The sequence below is a fragment of the Panulirus ornatus genome, chromosome 6 (genome assembly GCF_036320965.1).
Source record: "Panulirus ornatus isolate Po-2019 chromosome 6, ASM3632096v1, whole genome shotgun sequence".
NCBI classification, from domain to species: domain Eukaryota; kingdom Metazoa; phylum Arthropoda; class Malacostraca; order Decapoda; family Palinuridae; genus Panulirus; species Panulirus ornatus.
The window spans coordinates 45,133,844-45,159,031 of NC_092229.1; the positions used below are offsets into that span (position 1 = coordinate 45,133,844).

Sequence of the window (25,188 nt, forward strand, 5' to 3'; positions counted from 1 at the left end):
TCACTATCCACCCCATCCATAAACAAATTAAACAACTATGGAGACATCACACACCCCTGCCGCAAACCAACATTCACTGGGAACCAGTCACTTTCCTCTCTTCCTACTCGTACACATAACTGACATCCTTTGTAAAAACATTTAAGTATAATGAAAAATAAATATTATCTATTTATTTATTTATCATACTTAACCGTCGTCTCCTGCATTAGCAAGGTAGCACAAGGAAACAGAGGAAGAATGGCCCAACCCACCCACACACAAATGCATATACATAAATGCCTACACACGCACATATACATACATATGCATTTCAATGTATACATACATATACATACACAGACATATACATATATACACATGTACATATTCATATTTGCTGCCTTTATCTGCTCCCGTCACTACCCCACCACACACGAAATAGCATCCCCCCTCTCCCCTCCTGTGAGGCAGTGCCAGGAACAGACAAAAAACACCACATTCGTTCACACTCAGTCTCTAGCTGTAATGTGTAATTGTATGGGAGGGTATTGATGGAGAGGTTGGAGGTTTGTACAGAATGTAAGATTGGGGAGGAGCAGTGTGGTTTCAGAAGTGGTAGAGGATGTGTGGATCAGGTGTTTGCTTTGAAGAATGTGTATGAGAAATACTTATAAAAACAGATGGATTTGTATGTGACATTAATGGATCTGGAGAAGGGATATGATAGGGTTGATATAGATGCTTTGTGGAAGGTCTTAAGAGTATCTGGTGTGAGAGGTAAGCTGCTAGAAGCAACAAAAATTTTTAACAAGGATGCAAGACATGTGTACGAGTAGGAAGAGAGGAGAGTGAAGGTTGGTCTATGGCAAGGGTGTGTGATGCCCCCATGGTTGTTAATTTGTTTATGGATGGAGTGGTTAGGGAGGTAAATGCTAGAGTTTTGGAGAGAGGGGCGAGTGTACAGGCTGTTGGGGATGGGAGGGCCAGGGAAGTGAGTCAGTTGTTGTTCACCAATGATAAAGCTCTGATGGCTGATTCAAGTGAGAAACTGCAGAAGTTGGTGACTGAATTTGGAAATGTGTGAAAGGAGAAAGTTGAGAGTAAATGTGAATAAGAGCAAGGTTATTAGGTTTAGTATGGTGATTTATATATCTAGGAGTCAACTAAGCAGCTAATGGAACCATGGAAGCAGAAGTGAGTTAAAGAGCGGGAAAGGGGGAAGGTTCTGGGAGTGATGAAGAATGTGTGGAAGGGGAAAACATTATCTTGGAGAGCAAAACTGGGTATGTATGAAGGAATAGTAGTTCCATCAATATTATATGGTTGTGAGGAATGGGCTAAAGATAGGGTTGTATGGATAAGGGTGGATGTGTTGGAAATGAAATGTTTGATGACAATCTATGGAGTGATGTTGTTTGATTAAGTAATGAAAGGGTAGGAAAGATGTGTGGAGGTAAAAAGAGTGTGGCTGAGAGAGCAGAAGAGGGTGTGTTGAAGTGGTTTGGACATATGGAGGGCATGAGTGAGGAAAGATTGACATAGAGGATATACGTGTAAGAGGTGGAGGGAACAAGGAGAAGTGAGAGACCAAATTGGATGTGGAAGGATTGAGTGAAAAAGATTATGAGCGATCAGGGCCTGAACATACAGGATGGTGAGAGGCGTGCAAGGAATAGAGTGAATTGGAACGATGTGGTATACCGGGGATGGAGTGCTGTGAATGGACTGAACTAGGGCATGTAAAACGTCTGGGATAAACCATGTAAACTATGCCAGGTACCCATTTATCAACCAAATTCCAACAAACATAACATCACTAAAGGTATGTTCATAATATTCACATTATGGCAAATAGTGAGAGCTTGTACATCATTACATCAAGTATAACAGTGAGAATGTCTTGGATAAATTACTTATATTTTGCTTCAGAGTATGTTTTACACAAAAGAATTATATGTGATACCTGAATTAATTATCATTTTTATCACATCTAATGAAAACTTGGTCTCCTCTCCACATGTCACATGAATTCTAACACATTTCAACAGGGCTCATCATCCAAGTAAAGTAGGTAATAATGTTAATACATATTTTCAAAAGAAATTGAACTTTACCAAAGTAAAATTAAAACATACCTCGGTTACTTAAATCACAGTCTTCATCGATGTATGGGGCAGCCACATGTTCTATCTGTACCACCTGTGGCACTTGCAGCAAGTCAGGCTCCTTCGCCTCTAAGGAATGGCGGGACGGCAGCGAGCTAAGGGTAAAGACAGATAAACAAAATCTCATTATAGGGGAGTTTATGCCTGGAGGACCTAGGTCTATGTTGGGTCCCATTTAGTCAAGTAAGTTTAACACTAACACATGAAAACCAATTTCTCTATCTGGGAATCTATACTCACAGATAACGACATTCTTTTGGCCAAGTAATCATGAATGAAACATATTTCTGGACATTCTTCCCCAAATGAGGATGACTAGTAGATGGAATGTTACCTGCCTGAAAAGTGTTTGTTGCATGAAAGCTGGGCTGTGCATTTCCCTACACTGGGGTAAGTAATTAGTTCATGTGTCTTTCACTTTAATTCATGAAGTATAATAAGTCTTGCCACAACAAATTTTTTTCTTGCCTCAATGTCTTGAAGAGCATATGTTTAATTAAACACACAGATGTCTGTATACATGGGGATGTGTGCTTTAATCTGAGCCAAATATATGCTGTAACAATATTTCTCACTCCCAGACCGAGCTATATGAGAATCAAAGCACTTGCTCAGTGGGGAGGGGTCAAAACAAGTGTTTACCCCATTAGACCATCTTAAAAGGCTGACTGATTCACATTCATGGAGAGGCAACAACCATACAACAACCCATCCACACCTATGACATCATCAGCAGAGAAACAGGGATACTAGTGGTGCTTCTGCCCAGCAGCCCATATCATTAATTTGTTCACAGCATCACAGTGCAGTAATTTTTTTCTATGTTCGTTCCTAAATTTTGTCACAAGTATCTAGTCTTCTGAGTGTAAGTTCTGTAACCTTTTTATCTGATCGTGTTTGATGTTATGAAATGTCAATACAATGGTTTATTTCTGAGGCATCATTGGACAGCTAGTCTGATCAAGCATTGGAAAGTTCATCATACCTCTATCTGGTCAGTAATCTTGACTTACTAGAAGCTGAAGTGTGCAAATATTAAGTCAAGAGAGGTTTTAACTCTTTGCGTTTGACCTAAACATTTCTGAAAATGTTCTTTAGTCATGCATCATTGTTGATGGTCAGACGGGTATTTTGTCAAGGTTTAGGTTGTTTTTTACGGCATGAACTGTAACTATAATACTTTGAATGGCACCTTCTGTTATGATTTTGTACCTTCCAACTCCTTTATGATACTGGAGATTTCTGTGAGGACTTTTGGTTCTTTTTAATTTCAGACTGGGGAAGAGCAGTATGGTTTCAGAAGTGGTAGATGATGAGTGGATCAGGTGTTTGCTTTAAGGAATATATGTGAAAAATACTTAGAAAGGAGAAGGATCTGGAGGAGGCATATCATCAGGTTGATAGAGATGCTTTGTGGAAGGTATTAAGAGTATGTAGTGTGGGAAGTAAGTTGCTAGAAGCAGTGGAAAGTTTTTACCAAGGATTTAAGGCATGTGTATGAGTAGGAAGAGAGGAGAGTGATTGGTTCCCAGTGAATGTCGGTTTGCGGCAGGGGTGCATGATGTCCCCACGGTTGTTTAATCTGTTAATGGATGGGGTGGTTAGGGAGGCGAATGCAAGAGTTTTGGAGATGGGCAAGTATGTAGTCTGTTGTGGATGAGAGGGCCTGGGAAGTGAGTCAATTGTTGTTTGGTGATGATACAGTGCTGGTGGCTGATTTGGGTTAGAAGCTGCAGAGGTTGGTGACTGACTTTGGTAAAGTGTGTGAAAGGAGAAAGTTAAGAGTAAATGTGAATTAAAGCAAGGTTATGAGATGAGGTTCAGTAGGGTTGAGGGACAAGTTAATAGGGATATAAGTTCAAATGGAGAAAAATTGGAGGAAGTGAAGTGTTATAGATATCTGGGAGTGGACTTAGCAGCGGATGGATCCATGGAAGTGGAAGTGGGTCGCAGGCTGGGGGAGGAGCCGAGGGATCTGGGAGCGTTGAAGAAAGTGTGGAAGGAGATAATGATATCTCAGAGAGCAAAAATGGGTATGTCTGAAGAAATAGTGGTTCCAACAATGTTATATGGTTGCGAGGCATGGGCTATAGATAGGGTTTACAGATAAGGGTGGATGCATTGGAAATGAAATATATGAGGACAATACGTGGTGTGAGGTGGTTTGATTGAGTAAGTGATGAATAGGTAAGAGAGATGCGTGGTAATAAAAAGAGTGTGGTTGAGAGCAGATGAGGGTGTGTTGAAATGATTTGGACACACGGAGAGAATGAGTGAGGAAAGAATGACAAAGAGGATACATGTGTCAGGTGGAAGGAACAAGGAAAAGCAGGAGACCAAATTGTAGGTGGAAGGATGAAGTGAAAAAGATTTTGAGTGATCAGGGCCTGAACATACAGGAGGGAGAATGGTGTGCAAAGGTGTGTGGCGGGGTAGTGATGGGAATGGATGAAGGCAACAGGTATGAATATGTTTTATTATTTTTTTTTTATTATACTTTGTCGCTGTCTCCCGCGCTTGCGAGGTAGCGCAAGGAAACAGACGAAAGAAATGGCCCCCCCCCCCATACACATGTATATACATACGTCCACACACGCAAATATACATACCTACACAGCTTTCCATGGTTTACCCCAGACGCTTCACATGCCTTGATTCAATCCACTGACAGCACGTCAACCCCGGTATACCACATCGCTCCAATTCACTCTATTCCTTGCCCTCCTTTCACCCTCCTGCATGTTCAGGCCCCGATCACACAAAATCTTTTTCACTCCATCTTTCCACCTCCAATTTGGTCTCTCTCTTCTCCTCGTTCCCTCCACCTCTGACACATATATCCTCTTGGTCAATCTTTCCTCACTCATTCTCTCCATGTGCCCAAACCACTTCAAAACACCCTCTTCTGCTCTCTCAACCACGCTCTTTTTATTTCCACACATCTCTCTTACCCTTACGTTACTCACTCGATCAAACCACCTCACACCACACATTGTCCTCAAACATCTCATTTCCAGCACATCCATCCTCCTGCGCACAACTCTATCCATAGCCCACGCCTCGCAACCATACAACATTGTTGGAACCACTATTCCTTCAAACATACCCATTTTTGCTTTCCGAGATAATGTTCTCGACTTCCACACATTCTTCAAGGCCCCCAGAATTTTCGCCCCCTCCCCCACCCCATGATCCACTTCCGCTTCCATGGTTCCATCCGCTGCCAGATCCACTCCCAGATATCTAAAACACTTCACTTCCTCCAGTTTTTCTCCATTCAAACTCACCTCCCAATTGACTTGACCCTCAACCCTACTGTACCTAATAACCTTGCTCTTATTCACATTTACTCTTAACTTTCTTCTTCCACACACTTTACCAAACTCAGTCACCAGCTTCTGCAGTTTCTCACATGAATCAGCCACCAGCGCTGTATCATCAGCGAACAACAACTGACTCACTTCCCAAGCTCTCTCATCCAACAGACTTCATACTTGCCCCTCTTTCCAAAACTCTTGCATTTACCTCCCTAACAACCCCATCCATAAACAAATTAAACAACCATGGAGACATCACACACAGGGAGAATAAAAAGATGTTCTGGAAGGAGGTAAATAAAGTGCGTAAGACAAGGGAGCAAATGGGAACTTCAGTGAAGGGTGCAAATGGGGAGGTGATAACAAGTAGTGGTGATGTGAGAAGGAGATGGAGTGAGTATTTTGAAGGTTTGTTGAATGTGTTTGATGATAGAGTGGCAGATATAGGGTGTTTTGGTCGAGGTGGTGTGCAAAGTGAGAGGGTTAGGGAAAATGATTTGGTAAACAGAGAAGAGGTAGTGAAAGCTTTGCAGAAGATGAAAGCCGGCAAGGCAGCAGGTTTGGATGGTATTGCAGTGGAATTTATTAAAAAAGGGGGTGACTGTATTATTGACTGGTTGGTAAGGTTATTTAATGTATGTATGACTCATGGTGAGGCGCCTGAGGATTGGCGGAATGCGTGCATAGTGCCATTGTACAAAGGCAAAGGGGATAAGAGTGAGTGCTCAAATTACAGAGGTATAAGTTTGTTGAGTATTCCTGGTAAATTATATGGGAGGGTATTGATTGAGAGGGTGAAGGCATGTACAGAGCATCAGATTGGGGAAGAGCAGTGTGGTTTCAGAAGTGGTAGAGGATGTGTGGATCAGGTGTTTGCTTTGAAGAATGTATGTGAGAAATACTGAGAAAAGCAAATGGATTTGTATGTAGCATTTATGGATCTGGAGAAGGCATATGATAGAGTTGATAGAGATGCTCTGTGGAAGGTATTAAGAATATATGGTGTGGGAGGAAAGTTGTTAGAAGCAGTGAAAAGTTTTTATTGAGGATGTAAGGCATGTGTACGTGTAGGAAGAGAGGAAAGTGATTGGTTCTCAGTGAATGTAGGTTTGCGGCAGGGGTGTGTGATGAATATGTACATGTGTATATATGTATTTTGTCTGTGTGTGATATGTATGTATATTTATTTATATTTTTCCCCTTTAGAAAGTTAAAATACATAAGGGGAGGGTTCTTCTAGCCCCCCACTCCCGTCCCCTTTAGTGCCTCTACCCCCACTTTGAGTAATGCGGGGGAAAGCATTCTTTCTCCCCTATCCCCAGGGATAAGGTGAGTGCTCAAATTACAGAGGATAAGTTTCTTGAGTATTCCGGTAAATTATATGGGGGGGTATTGATTGAGAGGGTGAAGGCATGTACAAGAATCAGATTGGGGAAGAGCAGTGTGGTTTCAGAAGGGGAAAGGGGATGTATGTGAGAAATACTTAAAAAGCAAAGGGATTTGATGTAGCTTTTAAATGGATTGGAGAAGGCATATGATAAGTTGATAGAGATGCCTGTGGAAGTATAAGAAAAAAGGTGTGGGAGGCAAAGTTGTTGGGAGCAGTGAAAAGTTTTTATCGAGGATGTTAGGCATGTGTATTGAAGGAAGAGAGAAAGTGATTGGTTCTCAGTGAATGAGGTTTCGGCAGGGGTGTGTGATGTCTCCATGGTTGTTTAATTTGTTTCTGGATGGGGTTTTTTGGGGAGGTGAATGCAAGAGTTTTGGAGAGAGGGGGAAGTAATGCAGTCTTTTGGTGGAGAAGCTTGGGGAAGTGAGTCAGTTGTTGTTTCGATGATACAGTGTGATGGCTGATTCATGTGAGAAACTGAGAAGCTGGTGGTGAGTTTGGTAAAGTGGGGTGAAAGAAGAAGTTAGAGTAAATGTGAATGAGCACGGTTATTAGGTACATAGGGTTGAGGCTCAAGTCAAAATTGGGGGGTAAGTTTGAATGGAGAAAAACTGGAGGAATGAAGTGTTTTAGATAATGTGGGAGTGGATTTGGTAGTGGATGGAACCATGGAAGCAAAGTGAATCATAGGTTGGGGAGGGGCGAAAATTTGGGAGCGTTGAAGGGAAAGTGTGGAAGTCGAAAGCATTATCTCGGAAAGCAAAAATGGGTATTTGAAGGAATAGTGGTTTCCAAGAATGTGATATGGTTCGAGGTGTGGGCTATGGATAGAGTTGTGCGGAGAAAGGGTGGGTGTGTGGAAATGAATGTTTTAGACAAATATTTTGATTGAGTAAGAATGTAAGGGTAAGAGAGATGTGTGGTTTAAAAAAAAAGAGTGTGGTTGAGAGAGCAGAAGAAGGTGTTTGAAATGGTTTGGTAACATGGGAAAAAATGGTAGTGAGGAAAGATTTACCCAAGGGGGATATATGTGTCGGAGGTGAGGGAAAGAGAGTGGGAGACCAAATTGGAGGGGGAAAGATGGAGTGAAAAAGATTTTGAGTGAAACAGGGCCTGAACATGCAGGAGGCTGAAAGGTGTGCAAGGAATAGAGGGAATTGGAACGATGTGGCATACCGGGGGCCCATGTCCTTCAAAGGATGACCAGGGCATGGAAGCATCTGGGGTAAACCCTGGAAATCCTGTGGGGCTGGATGTGGAAAGGAGCTGTGGTTTTGGGGCATTAAATTTCATGACAGCTAGAGACTTGAGTTGTGAAAAAATGTGGCCTTTTTTGTCTTTTCCTACGCTACCTCGCACACATGAGGGGGGAGGGGGGTTTTTATTTCATGTGTGGCGGGGTGGTGATTTGGGGAAATTAATAAAGGCAACAGTATGAATTAATGTACTTATGTTATAAGTATATGTCGTGGTGTATAATTTTGTATACGTTGAGATGTATAGGTAAAGTATATTTGCATGTGTGGACGTGTATGTAATACATGTTATATACACACCATATATTCTTAATAACTTCGACAGAGCATCTCTATCACTCTATAAAATTCCTTCCAGATCCATAAATCTACAAAAACCCCATTTGCTTTTTTTAAGTATTTCTCACCATACATTCTTCAAAGCAAACACCTGATCCACACATCCCTACCACCTCTGAAACCAAACACTGCTTTTCCCCAATCTGATGCCTGTACATCCTTCCCCCTCTCAATCAATACCCTCCCATATAATTTACAGGAATACTCAAAAAACTTATACCTCGAAATTTTTGAGCACTCACTCTTATCCCCTTTGCCTTTGTACAAGGGCACTAGCACGCTTTCGCCAATCCTCAGCACCCCCACCATTAGTCATACATACTTTTAAAATAACCTTATCAACCAGTCAACAATACACACCCCCTTTTAATAAATTCCACGCAATACCATCCAAAACCTGCTGCCTTGCCGGCTTTCATCTTCCGCAAAAGCTTTTACTACCTCTCTCGTTTCCCAAAAACATTTTCCCTAACCCACTCCTTTGCACACCACCTCGACCAAAACACCCTATATCTGCCACTTCTATCATCCAAACACTTTCCCAACAACCTTCAAATACTCACTCCATTCCCCACATCACACTACTTGTTATCACCTCCCCATTTGGGGCCCTTCACGAATTTCCCCATTGCCCCCCTTTGTTTTAAACGCACTTTATTTCCCCTTTTTCCCAAAACATCTTTTTTTTTTTTTTTTTTTTTTTGCTGCCCTCCCACGTTTGCGGGGTACGCAAGAAACAGCCCGAAAGAAAGGCCCCAAACCCCACCCCATACACATGTATATACATACGTCCACACGAAAATTTATACATCCCTTACCCAGCTTTCCAGGGTTTTACCCCAACCCCTTCACATGCCCCGATTCAATTCACTGACAGCCCGTCAACCCCGGTATACCAAAACGCCCCAAAATTCCTCTTTTTTCCTTGCCCCCCCTTTCCCTCCTGCATTTTTTCAGGCCCCGATCCCCACAAAATTCTTTTTCACTCCATCTTTCCACCCCCAAATTTGGTCTCCCTCTCTCCCCCCGTTCCCTCCACCTCCGACACAATACCCTTTCTTGGTAAATTTCTTTCCTCACTCATTCCTCCATGTGCCCAAACCATTTCAAAAAACCCCTCTTCTGCCTCTCAAACCACGCTCTTTTTATTTCCACACTTTCTCTCTCACCCTTACGTTACTTACTCGATAAAACCCAAACCACCTCACCCCAAACACATTGCCTCAAACATCTCTTTTCCCAGCACATCCATCCTCCTCGCACAACTCTATCATAAGCCCACGCCTCGCAACCAAACCCAACCATTTTTGGGAACCACTATTCCTTCAAAACTACCCATTTTGCTTTCCGAGATAATTCTCGACTTCCACACATTTTTCAAGGGTCCCCAGAATTTTTCCCCCCCCCTCCCCCAAACCCATGATCCACCTCTGCTTCCCTGGTTCCATCCGCTGCCAATCCCCCCAGATATCTAAAACACTTCCCCTCCCCCAGTTTTTCTCCATTCAAACTCACCTCCCAATTGACTTGACCCTCAACCCTACTGTACCTTTAAAACCTTGCTCTTATCACATTTACTCTTTAAAAATTTCTTCTTTTACCAACTTTAAACCCAAAATCAGTCCCCAGCTTCTTAAATTTTTTCCATGAATCAGCCACCAGCGCTGTATCATCAGCGAACAACAACTGACTCACTTCCCAAGCTCTCTCATCCCAACAACTCATACTTGCCCCCCTTTCCAAAACTCTTGCATTCACCTCCCAAAAAACTAAACAAACTTTTTATTCTCCCTAAAATTAAATGACACTCTTTTTTAAACCCCCAAATTTCACTTGCCTTCTTTTTCACCTCTTGTACCTTTCTCTGACCTCCTGCCCTTTCTTTTTTACATCTCCCCCTCCCTTGCATTATTTCCCTGCAAAATCATCTAATAGCCTCTCTCTCCCTTTTCTTTCCCTAATAATCTTACATTCTTCATCCCACCACTCACTACCCTTTCTAATCGCCCACCTCCCATCTCTCATGCCACAAGCACTTTTGTGCAAGTCATCACTTTCTTCCCTAAATACATCTCATTCCCCGCCCACTCCCCTTAAATCTTTTGGGTTTTCACCTTTTTCCATTCCATTTTCTCCTGGTACTTCCTCACACAAGTCTCCTTCCCAAGCTCACTTACTGTCACCAGTCTTTTCACCCCAACATTCTCCTTCTTTTCTGGAAAACCTCTAAAATCTTCAATTTTGCCTCCACAAGATAATGATCAAAACATCCCTCCAGTTGCACCTTTCAGCACATTAACATCCAAAATTCTCTCCTTCGCGTGCCTATCAAATTAAAACGTAATGCTCCGGCCATCTCCCTACTTACATACGTATACTTATGTATATCTCCTTTTTTTAAAAAAGGTATTCCCCCAAACACCATTCCCCTTTTCCAGCACATAAATCTAGAAGTCTTCACCCTTTCCTTTTTTTCAATACTGAACACCCCATGTACAACCAATTATTCCCTCAACTGCCACATTACTCACCAAGCATTCAAATCAAACCCCTCACTATAACTCGGTCCGGGCATCAAAACTACTAACACATATCACTCAGCTGCTCCCAAAACACTTGCTTTTCCAAAGATCTTTTTTCTCATGCCCAGGTGAATATGCACAATAATCACCCCTCTCTCTCCAAACCACTTTTAGTTTTACCCATAAACATCTAGAGTTTACTTTCTTACACTCTCTCACATATTCCCACCTCTCCTGTTTCAGGAGTATGCTACTCCTTCCCTTGCTCTTTCCTCTCACTAAACCCCCTGACTTACCCCCAAGGACATTCCAAACCACTTTTCCCCCTTTCCCCCTTGAGCTTCATTTCACTCAACCCAAAAAACCCTCCGGGTTCCTTTCCTCAAAACATACTCCCTACCTCTCCTTTTCCTCATCTTGTTACATCCACACACATTTAGAACCCCCCAAAACTGACCCTTCGAGGAGGATGACACTCCCCACGTGACCCCCTTCTTCTTTTTTCCTCTTTCAGAAATTTAAAAAATACAAGGAGGGGAGGGTTCCAGCCCCCCTTTTCTTTTCCCCTTTAGTCCCCTTCTACGACACGTGAAAAATGCAGGGGGAAAGAAAAATCTTTCTCCCTACCCCCCCCAGGGTTTAAATAATATATATATATTTATATATATATATATATATATATATATATACTAATATTTTAAATATAAATAAATAAATAAATAAATAAATATATAATAAAATATATATATATATATATATAATATATATATATGGTTCTCATGAATGTGGTTTGCGGCAGGGGTGTGATGTCCTCCATGGTTGTTTAATTTGTTTATGGATGGGGTTGTTAGGGAGGCAATGCAAGAGTTTTAAAAAGATGGGCAAGTATGTAGTCTGTTGTGGATGAGAGAGCTGGAAGTGAGTCAGTTGTTGTTGTGATGATACAGGCTGGGGGCTGATTTGGGTGAGAAACTGCAGAGTGGTGACTGACTTTGGTAAAGTGTGTGAAAGAGAAAGTTAAGAGTAAATGTGAATAAAGCAAGGTATAGATAGGTTCAGTAGGGTTGAGGGACAAGTTAATAGGGATATAGTTTCAAATGGAGAAAAATTGGAGGAAGTGAGGTGTTTAAGATATCTGGAGTGGACTTAGCAGCGGATGGATCCATGGAAGTGGAAGTGGGTCGCAGGCTGGGGGAGGAGCCGAGGGATCTGGGAGCGTTGAAGAAAGTGTGGAAGGAGATAATGATATCTCAGAGAGCAAAAATGGGTATGTCTGAAGAAATAGTGGTTCCAACAATGTTATATGGTTGCGAGGCATGGGCTATAGATAGGGTTTACAGATAAGGGTGGATGCATTGGAAATGAAATATATGAGGACAATACGTGGTGTGAGGTGGTTTGATTGAGTAAGTGATGAACAGGTAAGAGAGATGCGTGGTAATAAAAAGAGTGTGGTTGAGAGCAGATGAGGGTGTGTTGAAATGATTTGGACACACGGAGAGAATGAGTGAGGAAAGAATGACAAAGAGGATACATGTGTCAGGTGGAAGGAACAAGGAAAAGCAGGAGACCAAATTGTAGGTGGAAGGATGAAGTGAAAAAGATTTTGAGTGATCAGGGCCTGAACATACAGGAGGGAGAATGGTGTGCAAAGGTGTGTGGCGGGGTAGTGATGGGAATGGATGAAGGCAACAGGTATGAATATGTTTTATCATTTTTTTTTTTATTATACTTTGTCGCTGTCTCCTGCGCTTGCAAGGTAGCGCAAGGAAACAGACGAAAGAAATGGCCCCCCCCCATACACATGTATATACATACGTCCACACACGCAAATATACATACCTACACAGCTTTCCATGGTTTACCCCAGACGCTTCACATTCCTTGATTCAATCCACTGACAGCACGTCAACCCCGGTATACCACATCGCTCCAATTCACTCTATTCCTTGCCCTCCTTTCACCCTCCTGCATGTTCAGGCTCCGATCACACAAAATCTTTTTCACTCCATCTTTCCACCTCCAATTTGGTCTCCCTCTTCTCCTCGTTCCCTCCAACAGACTTCATACTTGCCCCTCTTTCCAAAACTCTTGCATTTACCTCCCTAACAACCCCATCCATAAACAAATTAAACAACCATGGAGACATCACACACAGGGAGAATAAAAAGATGTTCTGGAAGGAGGTAAATTAAGTGCGTAAGACAAGGGAGCAAATGGGAACTTCAGTGAAGGGCACAAATGGGGAGGTGATAACAAGTAGTGGTGATGTGAGAAGGAGAGAGTATTTTGAAGGTTTGTTGAATGTGTTTGATGATAGAGTGGCAGATATAGGGTGTTTTGGTCGAGGTGGTGTGCAAAGTGAGAGGGTTAGGGAAAATGATTTGGTAAACAGAGAAGAGGTAGTAAAAGCTTTGCGGAAGATGAAAGCCGGCAAGGCAGCAGGTTTGGATGGTATTGCAGTGGAATTTATTAAAAAAGGGGGTGACTGTATTATTGACTGGTTGGTAAGGTTATTTAATGTATGTATGACTCATGGTGAGGTGCCTGAGGATTGGCGGAATGCGTGCATAGTGCCATTGTACAAAGGCAAAGGGGATAAGAGTGAGTGCTCAAATTACAGAGGTATAAGTTTGTTGAGTATTCCTGGTAAATTATATGGGAGGGTATTGATTGAGAGGGTGAAGGCATGTACAGAGCATCAGATTGGGGAAGAGCAGTGTGGTTTCAGAAGTGGTAGAGGATGTGTGGATCAGGTGTTTGCTTTGAAGAATGTATGTGAGAAATACTTAGAAAAGCAAATGGATTTGTATGTAGCATTTATGGATCTGGAGAAGGCATATGATATAGTTGATAGAGATGCTCTGTGGAAGGTATTAAGAATATATGGTGTGGGAGGAAAGTTGTTAGAAGCAGTGAAAAGTTTTTATCGAGGATGTAAGGCATGTGTACGTGTAGGAAGAGAGGAAAGTGATTGGTTCTCAGTGAATGTAGGTTTGCGGCAGGGGTGTGTGATGAATATGTACATGTGTATATATGTATGTGTCTGTGTGTGTATATGTATGTATATTTATTTATATGTTTCCCCTTTTAGAAAGTTAAAATACATAGAGGGGAGGGTTTCTAGCTCCCCACTCCCGTCCCCTTTAGTCGCCTTCTACAACACGTGAGTAATGCATGGGAAGCATTCTTTCTCCCCTATCCCCAGGGATAAGGTGAGTGCTCAAATTACAGAGGTATAAGTTTCTTGAGTATTCCTGGTAAATTATATGGGAGGGTATTGATTGAGAGGGTGAAGGCATGTACAGAGAATCAGATTGGGGAAGAGCAGTGTGGTTTCAGAAGTGGTAGAGGATGTATGTGAGAAATACTTAGAAAAGCAAATGGATTTGTATGTAGCATTTATGGATCTGGAGAAGGCATATGATAGAGTTGATAGAGATGCTCTGTGGAAGGTATTAAGAATATATGGTGTGGGAGGCAAGTTGTTAGGAGCAGTGAAAAGTTTTTATCGAGGATGTAAGGCATGTGTATGTGTAGGAAGAGAGGAAAGTGATTGGTTCTCAGTGAATGTAGGTTTGCGGCAGGGGTGTGTGATGTCTCCATGGTTGTTTAATTTGTTTCTGGATGGGTTTGTTGGGGAGGTGAATGCAAGAGTTTTGGAGAGAGGGGCAAGTATGCAGTCTGTTGTGGATGAGAGAGCTTGGGAAGTGAGTCAGTTGTTGTTTGCTGATGATACAGTGCTGATGGCTGATTCATGTGAGAAACTGCAGAAGCTGGTGGCTGAGTTTGGTAAAGTGTGTGAAAGAAGAAAGTTGAGAGTAAATGTGAATAAGAGCACGGTTATTAGGTACAGTAGGGTTGAGGCTCAAGTCAATTGGGAGGTAAGTTTGAATGGAGAAAAACTGGAGGAAGTGAAGTGTTTTAGATATGTGGGAGTGGATTTGGTAGTGGATGGAACCATGGAAGCAGAAGTGAATCATAGGTTGGGGGAGGGGGCGAAAATTCTGGGAGCGTTGAAGAATGTGTGGAAGTCGAAAGCATTATCTCGGAAAGCAAAAATGGGTATGTTTGAAGGAATAGTGGTTCCAAGAATGTGATATGGTTGCGAGGTGTGGGCTATGGATAGAGTTGTGCGGAGAAGGGTGGATGTGCTGGAAATGAGATGTTTGAGGACAATATGTTTGATTGAGTAAGTAATGTAAGGGTAAGAGAGATGTGTGGTAATAAAAAGAGTGTGGTTGAGAGAGCAGAAGAAGGTGTTTTGAAATGGTTTGGTAACATGGAGAGAATGAGTGAGGAAAGATTGACCAAGAGGATATATGTGTCGGAGGTGGAGGGAAAGAGAAGTGGGAGACCAAATTGGAGGTGGAAAGATGGAGTGAAAAAGATTTTGAGTGATCGGGGCCTGAACATGCAGGAGGCTGAATGGTGTGCAAGGAATAGAGTGAATTGGAACGATGTGGCATACCGGGGTCGATGTCCTGTCAATGGATTGAACCAGGGCATGTGAAGCATCTGGGGTAAACCATGGAAAGTCCTGTGGGGCCTGGATGTGGAAAGGGAGCTGTGGTTTTGGTGCATTATTACATGACAGCTAGAGACTTGAGTGTGAACAAATGTGGCCTTTGTTGTCTTTTCCTAGCGCTACCTCGCACACATGAGGGGGGAGGGGGTTGTTATTTCATGTGTGGCGGGGTGGTGATGGGAATTCATAAAGGCAGACAGTATGAATTATGTACTTATGTATATATGTATATGTCTGTGTGTGTATATATATGTATACGTTGAGATGTATAGGTATGTATATTTGCATGTGTGGACGTGTATGTATATACATGTGTATATACACACCATATATTCTTAATAACTTCCACAGAGCATCTCTATCAACTCTATCATATGCCTTCTCCAGATCCATAAATGCTACATACAAATCCATTTGCTTTTCTAAGTATTTCTCACATACATTCTTCAAAGCAAACACCTGATCCACACATCCTCTACCACCTCTGAAACCACACTGCTCTTCCCCAATCTGATGCTCTGTACATGCCTTCACCCTCTCAATCAATACCCTCCCATATAATTTACCAGGAATACTCAACAAACTTATACCTCTGTAATTTGAGCACTCACTCTTATCCCCTTTGCCTTTGTACAATGGCACTATGCACGCATTCCGCCAATCCTCAGGCACCTCACCATGAGTCATACATACATTAAATAACCTTATCAACCAGTCAACAATACAGTCACCCCCTTTTTTAATAAATTCCACTGCAATACCATCCAAACCTGCTGCCTTGCCGGCTTTCATCTTCCGCAAAGCTTTTACTACCTCTTCTCTATTTACCAAATCATTTTCCCTAACCCTCTCACTTTGCACACCACCTCGACCAAAACACCCTATATCTGCCACTCTATCATCAAACACATTCAACAAACCTTCAAAATACTCACTCCATCTCCTTCTCACATCACCACTACTTGTTATCACCTCCCCATTTGCGCCCTTCACTGAAGTTCCCATTTGCTCCCTTGTCTTACGCACTTTATTTACCTCTTTCCAAAACATCTTTTTTTTTTTTCTTTTTTTTTTTTTCTGTCTCCCGCGTTTGCGAGGTAGCGGAAGGAAACAGACGAAAGAAATGGCCCAACCCACCCCCATACACATGTATATACATACGTCCACACACGCAAATATACATACCTACACAGCTTTCCATGGTTTACCCCAGACGCTTCACATGCCCCGATTCAATCCACTGACAGCACGTCAACCCCGGTATACCACATCGCTCCAATTCACTCTATTCCTTGCCCTCCTTTCACCCTCCTGCATGTTCAGGCCCCGATCACACAAAATCTTTTTCACTCCATCTTTCCACCTCCAATTTGGTCTCCCTCTTCTCCTCGTTCCCTCCACCTCCGACACATATATCCTCTTGGTCAATCTTTCCTCACTCATTCTCTCCATGTGCCCAAACCATTTCAAAACACTCTCTTCTGCTCTCTCAACCACGCTCTTTTTATTTCCACACCTCTCTCTCACCCTTACGTTACTCACTCGATCAAACCACCTCACACCACACATTGTCCTCAAACATCTCATTTCCAGCACATCCATCCTCCTGCGCACAACTCTATCCATAGCCCACGCCTTGCAACCATACAACATTGTTGGAACCACTATTCCTTCAAACATACCCATTTTTGCTGTCCGAGATAATGTTCTCGACTTCCACACATTCTTCAAGGCTCCTAGAATTTTCACCCCCTCCCCCACCCTATGATCCACTTCTGCTTCCATGGTTCCATCCGCTGCCAGATCCACTCCCAGATATCTAAAACACTTCACTTCCTCCAGTTTTTCTCCATTCAAACTCACCTCCCAATTGACTTGACCCTCAACCCTACTGTACCTAATAACCTTGCTCTTATTCACATTTACTCTTAACTTTCTTCTTTCACACACTTTACCAAACTCAGTCACCAGCTTCTGCAGTTTCTCACATGAATCAGCCACCAGCGCTGTATCATCAGCGAACAACAACTGACTCACTTCCCAAGCTCTCTCATCCCCAACAGACATCATACTTGCCCCTCTTTCCAAAACTCTTGCATTCACCTCCCTAACAACGAAACATCTTTTTATTCTCCCTAAAATTAAATGATACTCTTTCACCCCAACTTTCACTTGCCTTCTTTTTCACCTCTTGCACCTTTCTCTTGACCTCCTGCCTCTTTCTTTTATACATCTCCCACTCATTTGCATTATTTCCCTGCAAAATCATCTAAAAGCCTCTCTCTCTTCTCTTTCACTAATAATCTTACTTCTTCATCCCACCACTCACTACCCTTTCTAATCTGCCCACCTCCCATGCTTCTCATGCCACAAGCATCTTTTGTGCAAGTCATCACTGCTTCCCTAAATACATCTCATTCCTCCGCCACTCCCCTTACGTCATTTGTTCTCACCTTTTTCCATTCCATTCTCTCCTGGTACTTCCTCACACAAGTCTCCTTCCCAAGCTCACTTACTGTCACCAGTCTTTTCACCCCAACATTCTCTCTTCTTTTCTGAATTCCTCTACAAATCTTCAATTTTGCCTCCACAAGATAATGATCAGACATCCCTCCAGTTGCACCTTTCAGCACATTAACATCCAAAAGTCTCTCCTTCGCGTGCCTATCAATTGAAACGTAATGCTCTCTGGCCATCTCTCCTACTTACATACGTATACTTATGTATATCTCTCTTTTTAAACCAGGTATCCCCAAACACCAGTCCTTTTCCAGCACATAAATCTAGAAGCTCTTCACCATTTCCATTTACAATACTGAACACCCCATGTACACCAATTATTCCCTCAACTGCCACATTACTCACCTTTGCATTTAAATCACCCATCACTATAACTCGGTCTCGTGCATCAAAACTACTAACACATTCACTCAGCTGCTCCCAAAACACTTGCTTCTCATGATCTTTCTTCTCATGCCCAGGTGAATATGCACCAATAATCACCCATCTCTCTCCATCCACTTTCAGTTTTACCCATATCAATCTAGAGTTTACTTTCTTACACTCTATTACATACTCCCACCACTCCTGTTTCAGGAGCAGTGCTACTCCTTCTCTTGCTCTTGTCCTCTCACTAACCCCTGACTTTACTCCCAAGACATTCCCAAACCACTCTTCCCCTTTACCTTTGAGCTTCGTTTCACTCAGAGCCAAAACATCGAGGTTCCTTTCCTCAAACATACTACCTATCTCTCCTTTTTTCTCATCTTGGTTACATCCACACACATTTAGACACCCCAATCTGAGCCTTCGAGGAGGATGAACACTCCCCACGTGACTCCTTCTTCTGTTTCCTCTTTCAGAAACTTAAAATACAAGGAGGGGAGGGTTTCCAGCCCCCCGTTCCTGTCCCCTTTAGTCGCCTTCTACGACACGTGAAGAATGCATGGGAAGTATTCTTTCTCCCCTATCCCCAGGGATATATATATATATATATATATATATATATATATATATATATATATATATATATATATATATATATAAATAAATAAATAAATAAATATATATATATATATATATATATATATATATATATATATATATATATATATATATATATATATGGTTCTCAGTGAATGTAGGTTTGCGGCAGGGGTGTGTGATGTCTCCATGGTTGTTTAATTTGTTTATGGATGGGGTTGTTAGGGAGGTAAATGCAAGAGTTTTGGAAAGAGGGGCAAGTATGAAGTCTGTTGGGGATGAGAGAGCTTGGGAAGTGAGTCAGTTGTTGTTTGCTGATGATACAGCGCTGGTGGCTGATTCATGTGAGAAACTGTAGAAGCTGGTGACTGAGTTTGGTAAAGTGTGTGAAAGAAGAAAGTTAAGAGTAAATGTGAATAAGAGCAAGGTTATTAGGTACAGTAGGGTTGAGGGTCAAGTCAATTGGGAGGTAAGTTTGAATGGAGAAAAACTGGAGGAAGTAAAGTGTTTTAGATATCTGGGAGTGGATCTGGCAGCGGATGGAACCATGGAAGCGGAAGTGGATCATAGGGTGGGGGAGGGGGCGAAAATCCTGGGAGCCTTGAAGAATGTGTGGAAGTCGAGAACATTATCTCGGAAAGCAAAAATGGGTATGTTTGAAGGAATAGTGGTTCCAACAATGTTGTATGGTTGCGAGGCATGGGCTATGGATAGAGTTGTGCACAGGAGGATGGATGTGCTGGAAATGAGATGTTTGAGGACAATGTGTGGTGTGAGGTGGTTTGATCGAGTAAGTAACATAAGGGTAAGAGAGATGTGTGGAAATAAAAAGAGCGTGGTTGAGAGAGCAGAAGAGGGTGTTTTGAAATGGTTTGGGCACATGGAGAGAATGAGTGAGGAAAGATTGACCAAGAGGATATATGTGTCGGAGGTGGAGGGAATGAGGAGAAGTGGGAGACCAAATTGGAGGTGGAAAGATGGAGTGAAAAAGATTTTGTGTGATCGGGGCCTGAAAAAGCAGGAGGGTGAAAGGAGGGCAAGGAAGAGAGTGAATTGGATCGATGTGGTATACCGGGGTTGACGTGCTGTCAGTGGATTGAATCGGGGCATGTGAAGCATCTGGGGTAAACCATGGAAAGCTGTGTAGGTATGTATATTTGCGTGTGTGGACGTATGTATATACATGTGTATGGGGATGGGTTGAGCCATTTCTTTCGTATGTTTCCTTGCGCTACCTCGCAAACGCGGGAGACCGGCAAAAAAAAAAAAAAATATGAATGCAAAGGTGAGTAACGTGGCAGTTGAGGGAATAATTGGTATACATGGGGTGTTCAGTGTTGTAAATGGAAATGGTGAAGAGCTTGTAGATTTATGTGCTGAAAAAGGACTGATGATTGGGAATACCTGGTTTAAAAAGCGAGATATACATAAGTATACTTATGTAAGCAGGAGAGATGGCCAGAGAGCGTTATTGGATTACGTGTTAATTGACAGGCGTGGGAAAGAGAGACTTTTGGATGTTAATGTGCTGAGAGGTGCAACTGGAGGGATGTCTGATCATTATCTTGTGGAGGCTAAGGTGAAGATTTGTATGGGTTTTCAGAAAAGAAGAGTGAATGTTGGGGTGAAGAGGGTGGTGAGAGTAAGTGAGCTTGAGAAGGAGACCTGTGTGAGGAAGTACCAGGAGAGACTGAGTACAGAATGGAAAAAGGTGAGAACAATGGAAGTAAGGGGAGTGGGGGAGGAATGGGATGTATTTAGGGAATCAGTGATGGATTGCGCAAAAGATGCTTGTGGCATGAGAAGAGTGGGAGGTGGGTTGATTAGAAAGGGTAGTGAGTGGTGGGATGAAGAAGTAAGAGTATTAGTGAAAGAAAAGAGAGAGGCATTTGGACGATTTTTGCAGGGAAAAAATGCAATTGAGTGGGAGATGTATAAAAGAAAGAGACAGGAGGTCAAGAGAAAGGTGTAAGAGGTGAAAAAAAGGGCAAATGAGAGTTGGGGTGAGAGAGTATCATTAATTTTAGGGAGAATAAAAAGATGTTCTGGAAGGAGGTAAATAAAGTGCGTAAGACAAGGGAGCAAATGGGAACTTCAGTGAAGGGCGCAAATGGGGAGGTGATAACAAGTAGTGGTGATGTGAGAAGGAGATGGAGTGAGTATTTTGAAGGTTTGTTGAATGTGTTTGATGATAGAGTGGCAGATATAGGGTGTTTTGGTCGAGGTGGTGTGCAAAGTGAGAGGGTTAGGGAAAATGATTTGGTAAACAGAGAAGAGGTAGTGAAAGCTTTGCGGATGATGAAAGCCGGCAAGGCAGCAGGTTTGGATGGTATTGCAGTGGAATTTATTAAAAAAGGGGGTAACTGTATTGTTGACTGGTTGGTAAGGTTATTTAATGTATGTATGACTCATGGTGAGGTGCCTGAGGATTGGCGGAATGCGTGCACAGTGCCATTGTACAAAGGCAAAGGGGATAAGAGTGAGTGCTCAAATTACAGAGGTATAAGTTTGTTGAGTATTCCTGGTAAATTATATGGGAGGGTATTGATTGAGAGGGTGAAGGCATGTACAGAGCATCAGATTGGGGAAGAGCAGTGTGGTTTCAGAAGTGGTAGAGGATGTGTGGATCAGGTGTTTGCTTTGAAGAATGTATGTGAGAAATACTTAGAAAAGCAAATGGATTTGTATGTAGCATTTATGGATCTGGAGAAGGCATATGATAGAGTTGATAGAGATGCTCTGTGGAAGGTATTAAGAATATATGGTGTGGGAGGAAAGTTGTTAGAAGCAGTGAAAAGTTTTTATCGAGGATGTAAGGCATGTGTACGTGTAGGAAGAGAGGAAAGTGATTGGTTCTCAGTGAATGTAGGTTTGCGGTAGGGGTGTGTGATGTCTCCATGGTTGTTTAATTTGTTTATGGATGGGGTTGTTAGGGAGGTAAATGCAAGAGTTTTGGAAAGAGGGGCAAGTATGAAGTCTGTTGGGGATGAGAGAGCTTGGGAAGTGAGTCAGTTGTTGTTCGCTGATGATACAGCGCTGGTGGCTGATTCATGTGAGAAACTGCAAAAGCTGGTGACTGAGTTTGGAAAAGTGTGTGGAAGAAGAAAGTTAAGAGTAAATGTGAATAAGAGCAAGGTTATTAGGTACAGTAGGGTTGAGGGTCAAGTCAATTGGGAGGTGAGTTTGAATGGAGAAAAACTGGAGGAAGTGAAGTGTTTTAGATATCTGGGAGTGGATCTGTCAGCGGATGGAACCATGGAAGCGGAAGTGGATCATAGGGTGGGGGAGGGGGCGAAAATTCTTGGGGCCCTTGAAGAATGTGTGGAAGTCGAGAACATTATCTCGGAAAGCAAAAATGGGTATGTTTGAAGGAATAGTGGTTCCAACAATGTTGTATGGTTGCGAGGCGTGGGCTATGGATAGAGTTGTGCGCAGGAGGATGGATGTGCTGGAAATGAGATGTTTGAGGACAAAGTGTGGTGTGAGGTGGTTTGATCGAGTGAGTAACGTAAGGGTAAGAGAGATGTGTGGAAATAAAAAGAGCGTGGTTGAGAGAGCAGAAGAGGGTGTTTTGAAGTGGTTTGGGCACATGGAGAGAATGAGTGAGGAAAGATTGACCAAGAGGATATATGTGTCGGAGGTGGAGGGAACGAGAAGAGGGAGACCAAATTGGAGGTGGAAAGATGGAGTGAAAAAGATTTTGTGTGATAGGGGCCTGAACATGCAGGAGGGTGAAAGAAGGGCAAGGAATAGAGTGAATTGGAGCGATGTGGTATAACGGGGTTGACGTGCTGTCAGTGGACTGAATCAAGGCATGTGAAGCGTCTGGGGCAAACCATGGAAAGCTGTGTAGGTATGTATATTTGCGTGTGTGGACGTATGTATATACATGTGTATGGTGGGGGTTGGGCCATTTCTTTCGTCTGTTTCCTTGCGCTACCTCGCAAACGCGGGAGACAGCGACAAAGTATAATAATAATAAAAATAATAATATATATATATATATATATATATATAAATATATATATGTTATCCCTGGGGATAGGGGATTAAGAATACTTCCCACGTACTCCCTGCGTGTCGTAGAAGGCGACTAAAAGGGGAGGGAGCGGGGGGCTGGAAATCCTCCCCTCTCGTTTTTTGTTTTTTTTAATTTTCCAAAAGAGGGAACAGAGTGGGGCCAGGTGAGGATATTCCAAAAAAGGCCCAGTCCTCTGTTCTTAACGCTACCTCGCTAACACGGGAAATGGTGAATAGTTTAAAAGAAAGAAAGAAAAATATATATATGTGTGTGTGTGTATATGTGTGTGTGTGTAAGTGTGTGTGTGTATGTGTGTGTGTGTGTGTGTGTGTGTGTATATGAGTGGCTGGGCTATTCTTCATTTGTTTCCTGGCGCTATCTCGCTGATGTGGGAAACAGCAATTAAGTATAATAATAATAATATTATAGGTATGTATATTTGCGTGTGTGGAAGTGTATGTATATACATGTGTATGGAGGTGGGTTGGGCCATTTCTTTCGTCTGTTTTCTTGCGCTACCTCGCAAACGCGGGAGACAGCGACAAAGCAAAATAAATATAAATAATAATAATAATAATAATAATAATAATAATAATAACAATAATAATAAAGTATATCTCTTGCATAATGAACAGAAAAATATATCTGTTACCTTAAGGTAACTCGTTTTTTCATTCTCTGGGAGACATCGGAGTTGCCCCTGGTCATAGGTCTCTCAAAATACTTGTTTGTAGGTGTATTGGGCTCTGATGCTTGCTTATCTACCAGGATTGGTTTAGGTTTGAGCACATAAGGTGGAGGAGCACCCGGAACCTAAGGAGTAAGATGGTACTGGGTAATGAGTTGAACACTGCAAAGAAACTAATGAGAGATGATTTTTGGTTAACCATGGTGCAAATATCCACAATGCCATTTCCAGCAAATTTAGCAAACATAGTTATCCAAAGCATCTTGGGATATATGCAAAAACATCAAAGAAAAATTCATAAAAAACAAAGACTTGGTGTCTTACGACAATATGAATGAACTCACAACATATGTGACTGGCAGGAACTTAAGAGAGTTATCATATTTGGAGTATAAAGCTGATATATCAAAAAGTATAAATTTTATCTACTTGTAACAATAAGAGACTGAGAAATGTATTTATATTAAACATATGATAATATAGGTAAAATTTCTTATATGGCCACCAGTGTCATACAAACATATTCAATATGTATGTAAGAACCTGAAAAATTTCAGTTTAATCTACTGATAAGTTTGAGAGGAATTGATCACACAAAATAGTTAATAACTCAGCTAGAAAATGACTTAAGTTCAACACAACCATTTCTGAAAAATTCAATTATGATCATTATATAAGATACACATCCTCAACACCATATAACAAATCTACAAAGTTTCACTTTAATCCACTGACAACTTGATTATACAAATTGGTACTGTATTAATAAACCTGAAAATACTACAAACATGATCATTTTTCTGAAATTCATTTATGCCTATCACAATATCACATTCATATGTCAAAAGTGTTACAAAGAATTTTTCAAAGTCAATTTAGCTCATGGATAATCATATGAGAAGATTACAAAAATCTTAAACCTTAAGTTTGGACAAACACACAGATCCACACAGGACCACATGGACAGACAGATGCAAAACAATATGCCCTTCACCTCCTTTGTAATAGAGGCATAAAAAAATTACAGTACAGTTTATGATCATAAAATCATACTGATCTAGTTAGCCAATGTTTGTTGTGTTACACATAACATTGCGTTACAAGAGTCTGCTTTGTGCATGTGAAAAGCATGTTTTTGAGTCTGACTCCATACCTGCACTCCATCAAACATTCTCCTAACAAACTCATCTAATTTAGTCAGCAATGCAGGTACACCACCAAATTTCCAGCAACTGATGGTTCGGCACCTTTAGTCCAGACAAAGTTATGTTAGGGAAATTGAAATTACCACAGCTACCAAACTAGTTTACTAGGTGGCCACAGATGGCATTGTGTGTAGGGCAATCGTGTGAGATTCTTAGCTTATTTTGCTTAAATTTAACCCTATGGCTTTAAGACACATGAGAGTGTCAGTTGTGGTGTCAAATGTAAACACCAGTCCATATCAATCCAAGATAAAGTAGAACTGTTGGAAAAATGGACTGTGGTGTTTCAGTG

At 41.8% G+C, this 25,188-nt stretch overlaps 1 protein-coding gene across 1 annotated transcript in view; it reads right to left on the bottom strand.

The window, feature by feature from the left end:
* LOC139749182 (potassium voltage-gated channel subfamily KQT member 1-like) overlaps positions 1–25,188 on the bottom strand; it is a 953,229-nt gene that overhangs the window by 40,923 nt on the left and 887,118 nt on the right. The window contains 2 exon segments of the mRNA XM_071662846.1: positions 2,118–2,242; positions 23,656–23,816. Coding sequence (XP_071518947.1) covers positions 2,118–2,242; positions 23,656–23,816 — 286 coding nt within the window.